Source organism: Manis pentadactyla, chromosome 15 (assembly GCF_030020395.1).
Source record: "Manis pentadactyla isolate mManPen7 chromosome 15, mManPen7.hap1, whole genome shotgun sequence".
Lineage (NCBI taxonomy): Eukaryota > Metazoa > Chordata > Mammalia > Pholidota > Manidae > Manis > Manis pentadactyla.
In genome coordinates, this window is record NC_080033.1 from 11,480,096 (window position 1) to 11,488,316 (window position 8,221).

Consider the following 8,221-nt stretch of genomic DNA (forward strand, 5'->3'; position numbering starts at 1 on the left):
TAGAGGCAGGAGAGGATGCAGAGAAAGGAGTCCCGGAGGAGGAAGGAGGGGGACTTGAGCTTGGCTTGAGGGGAGGCTGAATGCCTGAAACATGGGCCTCCTCTGGTCTGAGGAGAGTCAGGAAGGCCTTGGGGTAGCCCCAGGGCAGGGGGTGTAGGGAGAAGGCCCTAGCCCTTCAAAATCCCCAATGGACTCTGAACAGGCCTCCGGCAGGTTCCCCATCAGAGCACAGCTGCAGGACCGCTCTGCTGGGGACTCCTGGCCTGGGGCCCTAGGAGGGCAGAATGATTGCTACCCACCTGCCCCCTGCTGGTCACCTGCCCGCCACCCAGCACCTCCCCATCCTTGCTGTCCCTTTCCTGTCTAGCTGGTTTAACTGCCTAGTCCACCTTAGTCCACCCTGGCCACACCCAGGAAGGCCCCTCCCGGTCCTCTCTCCAGCCTCATGGTTTCAGAGTCTCCACCCAGACATGCCTGGCTGTCTATCACGACTAGGTCCTAGGGTCCTCAGCCCTTACTGGGGCTGGATCTTGGCCCCCAGGGACCTGTCTAGGTCCTCCTGCCCCCCTCTCCAGGGCCGCCAGACTCCTCCATGTCTCTCTCTGATGCCCCAGACTGGACTAAGAAGACACACTGTCCGGTCCCAGATCTCCTCGTGCCCCTCTATCTGCCCTTCCACTCTCTGCATCTCTGCTGTCCCATCCTAGAGGGTGAAGGGTCACTCCCTTGAGCTGTCACAGACCCCTCATTCCAGCACTTTGTCTTTTCAAGCTGGCCCCTCTTGAGTCACTACCCTGTCGATGTACTTCCTCTTCGTCCCCTCCACACCCAGCAGGAGCTATCTACACCCGAGGGGCATGCCCCTTGCTCAAGCCCCTCACATGTAGGTCTTCCTCCCACCATGGCTGACCTCCGTGGTCATGCAGAGGACTTCCTCTGTCTCCTTTATGCTGACTTCTCCGGGCTTCTCCCTCCTTGCTGAACACCGTCTTCTCCCTTCCCCACCCCTCCTCTCTCTCCTCATGCCCCTTGGGCCCTCAGGACTCCTCCCGGGCCCTCATCCACCCACACATCCTCTTTGGGCTGTGTTGCCCTCAAGTTGTCCCACATAGGGATCCGGTGGCCTCTGTGTGCCCCCCCCCGACATCTCCTGGGCATTAGGAGGGTGTGTGAGCTGGTGGCTCTAGATGCAGACTGTCTCTGGCACCCAGGTGGGCGAACTTAGGCAATTTTTAAACTTCTCTGTGCCTTGATTTTCTCTTCCATAAAAAGGCAGCTATTAAGCCGCACGTTGTAAGGATTAGCTAAGGCTTCTAAAGTGCTCAATACATGTTTAAATGTTGCAGTGTCTAATTCCCAAGTCTGACCTCAGCATCCTCTCCCTGAAAGTGCTCCTTATCCATTCCTCCGTCTCAAGGACCCTGCCATCATTACCCAGGCCAGGGTCCTGGGCCTTGTCCTGAATGGTCTCTCTCATTTCCCTCAAACCAGTCAGTCCCACAGCCTGGCCTCCTGGCCTCCTGAGTACATCTGCCAGCCTCCTGTCCAGCACCCCAACCTTTCCCACCTGGGCCCTGCTCCAGGCTCAGGGCCTCCACTCTTGCTCTCTCCAACCCACCCTTCTTCACACAGTAGCTGTCTGTCATTCAAGTCGGTCTGTGCCCTCCCTTGCTCAAAACCCTTCGGTGGCTCCCCAGTGCCCTCAGAATGAATTCAAACTCCTTAGCCTGGCATTCAAAACCTTTGATAACTTGGCACTGCCTCAGCCACGCCTCCCCCATGGCAGGTGTTTTCTGAACACAGACACACACACACACACACACACACACATCTAGCTCAGGAACCTTGCTATTCCTCTCTGGTTAGGAATGTCCCATTCCCCTGTGCCTGGAGTCCAGGATCAGACCCCTCTCAATTGCCCCTTTACCTGTCCAGCCTCTCCAGGGCCCCACCCCTGGGTGGGGGAGGGGCCTCAACCTGCCACCTCACCCCCCATTCCAGCCGGGGGCTCAGGTCTCCAACAACAGAACCAAGCCACTCAGCAACGCTGGAAACCATTTCAGGAGGCCTGGGGCCCCTGGTCCCAAGCCAGGAGGGCTTTAGGGGAGAGACACAGCCCCTGGCAGACTCATCTTGTAGCTCAGGGGGCTGAGGGTGTCAGGGAGGCAGGCACAAGTGCGGTTCTCTTTCCCCTTTCCTGTACTGGGGGTTCTCAGGGCCGGCAGTGGGGCAGGAGGCCTTGGAGGCAGAGCCTGTGGGGTGGGGGTGGCCGCAGGACAGTGTCTGGTGGCAGGGACACCATGGCCACCATCCAGTCGGAGACTGACTGCTACGACGTCATTGAAGTGCTGGGCAAGGGCACCTTCGGGGAGGTGGCCAAGGGCTGGCGGCGAAGCACGGGCGAGATGGTGGCCATCAAGATCCTCAAGAATGACGCCTACCGCAACCGTATCATCAAGAATGAGCTGAAGCTGCTGCACTGCATGAGGGGCCTGGATCCCGAGGAGGCCCATGTCGTCCGCTTCCTTGAGTTCTTCCATGACGCTCTCAGGTTCTACCTGGTCTTCGAGCTGCTGGAGCAAAACCTTTTTGAATTCCAGAAGGAGAACAACTTTGCACCCCTCCCTGCCCGTCACATCCGCACGGTCACCCTGCAGGTGCTCAGAGCCCTGACCCGGTTCAAGGAACTGGCAATCATCCACGCTGATCTCAAACCTGAGAACATCATGCTGGTAGACCAGACCCGCTGCCCCTTCAGGGTCAAGGTGAGTGGGGCTGCCCTGGGATGTCCCTTGTTCCTGCCTTCCCCAGCTTCCCTCAGCCCTAACTGTCCTGGCCCTGAGGGCTCCCCTCCACTGTCTATGATGCCTCTGCCCAGCTCCTGGCCCTGGAATCCTTCCCATCTTCCCTTCCCACTTCTGACGTCCTGTCCATCCCATGGACATCCTTATTCAATTTGTAGCTCAGCTCCTCTGATCCAGTCCTGTCCTTGTGAGGCTGCCTTTCTAGCGGGGAACCCAGAGTCACCAAAATAAATGAGTACAATGTGGTATGTGAGTGAGAAGGAGAAAAGATCAAGTCAGGAGGAGGAGGATGTGGGGTGCTGATGGGGGTGGTGGTGAGTGAGTAAAACTGTAGATGAGGTGGTCAGGGAGGCTTCACTGAGAAGGTTACATCTGAGAAAAGTCCTGGAGGAGGGAGGAAGCCATGTAGACATTTGGGGGCAAAGTGGGTAGAAGCAGCAGCCAGTGCAAAGGCCCTGTGGTAGAAGTGAGCCAAGCATATGTGTATGACGAGCCCTGAGGAGGCCAGTGTGGCTGAAGCAGAATGACTGAGGTGTGAAGACAGGAACTGGGATCAGGGAGGTGACAGGGCAGCGCCCTGCAGGGCCTGTGGCCCACAGCAGAGGACTTTGGTTTTGTTCTGTGTAAGTTGGAGCCATGAGAGGCTCCTGAGCAGAGGAGGGATGTTCTCTGACTTGGGTGTTCACAGGGCCCCTCTGGCTGCACGAGGGGAACAGGCTGTGAGGGGTGACCATACTGGTCCATGGGGAGACATGGAGGAGGGGACTGGGGTCAGGGTTATGGGAGGAGGGGTCGTGGGTAGATGCTGGGTAGGTTTTGGAGCTGCTGACAGATCTTATGTGAAGTGTAAGAGAGGCCCTGGACAGGAATGGAGGCCTGTTGGGCTGAGCAGCTGTAAAGATGGTGGCACCATTCCTCATCATGAGTTTGCTCATTGACAAACATTTACTGAGTGCCTGCTCTGGGCCTGACCCTGCGTTGGGCACACAGAGGCACCTCCTTTGCACTGCCACAGGCATCGGGGTTCCCCCATCCTGGCCGTGACCCCCTCTGCCTGTGCCCCCACCTTGACCCTTCTGCCTGTGACCCCCGCCCCACCCTGACCCCTCTGTCTGCTGCTGGTTTTGTGGCTGTCCTGTGGTGGGTCTGAACCAGGAGCACCATGAGGGCAGAGCCAGGGCAGCTTTGGTCACCACTGTGTCCTCAACATCTCCCAGCACAGTGCTGTTGTGAAGTCAGTGCTAAATGAATGTCAGAGACACAGAGAGATACAGAGATGGGAAAAGACAGATCATTCTGCCCTGAGAGATGGAAATCCAGAGACCCAAGGAAGGAGAGACTCCTACAAACACAGCAGGAGACAGGACAGACTCATAACACCTGGCTAGTGTTGGTGCCTCTGCCAGGTCTGTGGGGTGAATGAATGAATGATGCCCAGAGTCGCCCAGGCTCTCTGAGATTCAGGTCTTGGACATCTGCATTCAGAGTCCAGATTCATAAGCATTTTGTCATACTGCCTTCTGCAAATAGAAGGTGAGGGATGGCTGAATGAAAAGCAGAGAAACTCAGGGAACTCAAGGTAGGGATCAAGACAGAGCATCAGAGATTCAGAGTGAAAATGACAGCTCCTCCCAGAGGCAGAAGGAGACACAGACTTGAGCCACTCACAGTGTTAGTTCAACAGGCATTTGTCAAGCACCTGTCATGTGCCAAGGGCCAGGGTATGGTGTTAACAGGGTCTGATGAAGATGGAGGAGGACCTGGGCTGCAGGGAGATGTCTTTCTAGTGGGCGACACAGAGATGGAGATGGAGAGAGATGAGAGATACAGATAAGCAATGAGGCAGCAAAGAAAGAAGAAGGGGAAGACACAAACAAGACAGAAAGAGAAGGACAGGGATATAAAGCCCATTCATTCTTTCATTCACACTAGAATAGTGCCAGGCACTATTCTAAGCACCTAGGGATTCAGCAATGAACAGACAAAATCCCTGCCCTCAAGGGACTGACATCCTAGTTCGGTAGAGAAACAACTTGGTAAAAAGGTAAAATATGTAATATGTGGAATGGTATTGAGAGCTTTGGAGAAAAGCTAGGAAGTGGGTTAGAAAAAGTGGGGGAGGTCATTTTCGAGAGGATAGTTGGGTTGGGGGGAACCTCACTGAGGTGACATTTGAGTAAAGACCTGAGATGGTGAGAGAGGGCCTGTGTGGACCTCCAGGCGAAGAGCATTCCAGGCAGAGGAACAGCCAATGCAAGGTCCTGAGTTGGGAAGGGGTGTGCTTGTTCAAGGACCGTGAGAGGCCCACAGGGCTGGAGCAGGGTGAGTTGGGAGTATATGGGACGAGCTGAGGGCGGGGAGGCCAGGGGGCAGAGTGCCAGGGCCTCAAGGCCTCCCTAAGGACCTAAGGGTTTTTCTCACTGGATGTGATAAAGCCACAGGAGGGCTCTGAGCAGCGGAGGGGCATGGCCTGCCTCAGGCGTTCCCGGGAGCTCTGCGGGGAGTGGCCAGGGCAGAGGGGAGGGGCAGGGAGGCCAGCCTGGAGGCCCCTGTGTTGGTCTAGGCTGAGATGATGGACAGGACCAGGCTGGGGGCCACGGACGGTATGCAGAGTGAGCACATTCTGATCCATTCAGAAGGTGGAGCCAACAAGATTTGCTAGTGGACAAGGTGTAGGGTGAGCAAGAGATCAGGACCCCAATCCCCGAAGGCCTATGTTCTCATGGAGAGAGACAGAGACAGACAGAGGCTGGTGGAGACCGACCTGGACAGAAACAAGATAAAGACTCAGTGACAGTCAGATGGCAGGTGCAGAAAGACACGGGCAAGAGCCCAGATTGGCTGTCCCTGCCCCTTGCCCTGCCCACATGCCTCCCTCCCCGACACAGGTGATTGACTTCGGCTCAGCCAGCATCTTCAGTGAGGTGCGCCATGTGAAGGAGCCATACATCCAGTCGCGTTTCTACCGGGCCCCCGAGATTCTTCTGGGGCTGCCCTTCTGTGAGAAGATAGATGTGTGGTCCCTGGGCTGCATCATGGCTGAGCTGCACCTGGGCTGGCCCCTCTACCCAGGCAACAGCGAGTATGACCAGGTGCGCTACATCTGTGAGACGCAGGGCCTGCCGAAGCCTCACCTGCTGCATAACGCCCCCAAGGCCCTCCACTTTTTCAAGTGCAATCCCTACCCTGATGCCACGAACCCCTGGCAGCTCAAGTCCTCAGCCGACTACCTGGCCGAGACCAAGGTAGGAAGGGCAGGTGGGGTGAGGGCTGCTGCATCAAGAAAAAAAAATCCTAGAGAGGACTGGAAGCTTGAGGTTGGCTGTAGGGGTTGTGACAGCAAGAAACATGTGGGTGAGACCAGAAGTGGGACTGGAAGTTTGGGGTCAGATGTAGGGGCTCCTGTATCAAGAGAGATCTATCTGGGTGATCCCACAAGTGTGACAGGAAGGTTAGGGCAGCTTCTTTGCCAGACTGGATCTGCAGTCAGGCAAACTCATGCAGCTTGAGGAATCTGGGTTAGACCACAGAGAAAATGTGGGGTCTGGGGTGAGGTGTGAAAATTTGAGTCAGTGATAGCGCTGGGTTAGATGATGGGATGACCAAAGAGCAGTAGGTATCTTTCCTGCAGCAGTAGGAACATAGGAAGGGCTCTGTATTTAGACTAGAGGGGTCTGATGTCAGGAAGCAGGAATGTCCCTTCCAGCAGCAAGAGAGCTCCAAGTCAGATCATGGGCAGGACAGGAAGTCAGCGTTCAGATGTGGGGACGTCATAGCAACAGGAGAGCTCTGGGCCAGGCTGGAGGACAGACTGGAAGCTGTGGGCCCCACTGCAGGAGTGCCTGGGGCCTGAGGCTGCCACGAGGCCCTGTCCACCCTGTGTCCACTGTGTCCCACCAGGTGCCCCCACTGGAGCGCCGCAAGTACATGCTCAAGTCACTGGACCAGATTGAGACAGTGAACAGTGGCAGGGTAGCCACTCGGCTCTCCTTCCCAGACCGCGAGGCACTGGCAGAGCACGCCGACCTCAAGAGCATGGTGGAGCTGATCAAGCGCATGCTGACCTGGGAGTCCCACGAGCGCATCAGCCCCAGCGCAGCCCTGTGCCACCCCTTCGTGTCCATGCAGCAGCTGCGCAGTGCCCACAAGACCACCCACTACTACCAGCTCTCGCTGCGTGGCTGCCACCTCTCACTGCAGGTGGAGGGCAAGCCACCCATGCCTGTTGTGGCCGCTGCCGATGAAGGGCCCCCCTACTACTGTCTGGCTGAGGAGGAGAAGGCCACAGGCATGGGCAGTGTGCCTTTCTTCCACGAGAAGGTCCTGAGCATGGAAAGGGCCATTGATCAGCTGGATGGCCTGAGTCTGGAGGAGGCGAGCTGCAGGCCATGGGGAGAGACCTGCACTGACGTCCCCAACATGCTGGCCCCGCTCAAGGCAGCTGCTGCTGCGTGCCAGGGGCCTGACACAGGCCCTGAGCCCATAATGGCCTTTTATGGCAGGCGCCTGGGTGGCTGCCACAAGGCCCGCAAGCCACGTGCAAGCTCCAAGTCTGACTCCAACTTCAGCAACCTCATCCGGCTGAGCCAGGCCTCCCCTGAAGACGACGGGCCCTGCCAGGGCAGCAGCTGGGCAGAAGGCAAGCACCATGGGGCCTCTGCCGAGCTGCCCACCACCCCACAGCAGGACAGGGATGGGCTGGACGTCAAGGATATGACCATGGATGCTGAGGTATAAGGTTCAGCTGGGACCAGGGAGGGTCCATGAATGGCAGGCTGCTGGTTCCCAGCGCTGGGGGCTTCTTGGCTGATAGCCTTCTCTTCTCCCCCACAGGGGCCAGGCCCTAAGCTCTTCAACCACAGCAGCTGTCCTGGGGAATGGCTGAGTGAGCCGGACTGGATCTTGGAGGGCATCAGGGGGCCACAGGCCCAGGGGCTCCAGCCCTGCCATACCCTTCCGCATGGCCCACCCCAGGCCACCAGCTTTCTATAGCATGTTGGTGGGCACTGGTGACCCCACCCCAGCCCATCACTGCAGGCTGAGCCAGCTGGGATGGCATCCCCTCTTCAGAGCCATCCTCTGAACCCACAAATTATTCTTACAGATAATTATTCAGAAATTCTCCACTCCCCCTGCCCATGCCTGCACCTCCCCACCGCCATAAACACAGGAGGGCCTTGGGGTCTGGCCCATGGCCTCCTCAGCCAAAGGGACACAGGAAGGGGGATGGCTGCTCCCCGCTGGCCCTGAGCACACCTTCCACCCTTGCTGCTTCCGCCCATTTCAATAAAGACTGTCCGGCAGCCCTGCCTACCTGTTCTCCCTGCTTGAGGCATGGATTGTTACTGAGGTGGGGTTCAGGCTGGCACCCAGGACCCTGCTCTCTGATGCTGCACCCAGTTGGCCATTGGCTCAGG

The 8,221-nt window shown here is 57.4% G+C and overlaps 1 protein-coding gene across 1 annotated transcript; it reads left to right on the forward strand.

Annotated features, from left to right (window-relative positions):
* The first annotated feature begins 88 nt into the window (after positions 1–88).
* Positions 89–8,107, forward strand: HIPK4 (homeodomain interacting protein kinase 4). Its single transcript, XM_036896599.2, has 4 exons — positions 89–2,765; positions 5,693–6,049; positions 6,705–7,535; positions 7,638–8,107. Exons 1-4 carry the CDS (start codon positions 1,869–1,871, stop codon positions 7,794–7,796), a joined length of 2,244 nt encoding a protein of 747 aa, XP_036752494.2. The 5' UTR covers positions 89–1,868; the 3' UTR covers positions 7,797–8,107.
* The last annotated feature ends 114 nt before the right edge of the window (positions 8,108–8,221 follow it).

Coding starts and splice junctions, on each gene's coding strand:
- HIPK4 (XM_036896599.2), top strand. CDS start 1,869: ATGTCCCATTCCCCTGTGCCTGGAGTCCAGGATCAGACCCCTCTCAAT. Junction 2,766..5,692: donor GCTGCCCCTTCAGGGTCAAG/GTGAGTGGGGCT, acceptor TCCCCGACACAG/GTGATTGACTTCGGCTCAGC. Junction 6,050..6,704: donor ACTACCTGGCCGAGACCAAG/GTAGGAAGGGCA, acceptor GTGTCCCACCAG/GTGCCCCCACTGGAGCGCCG.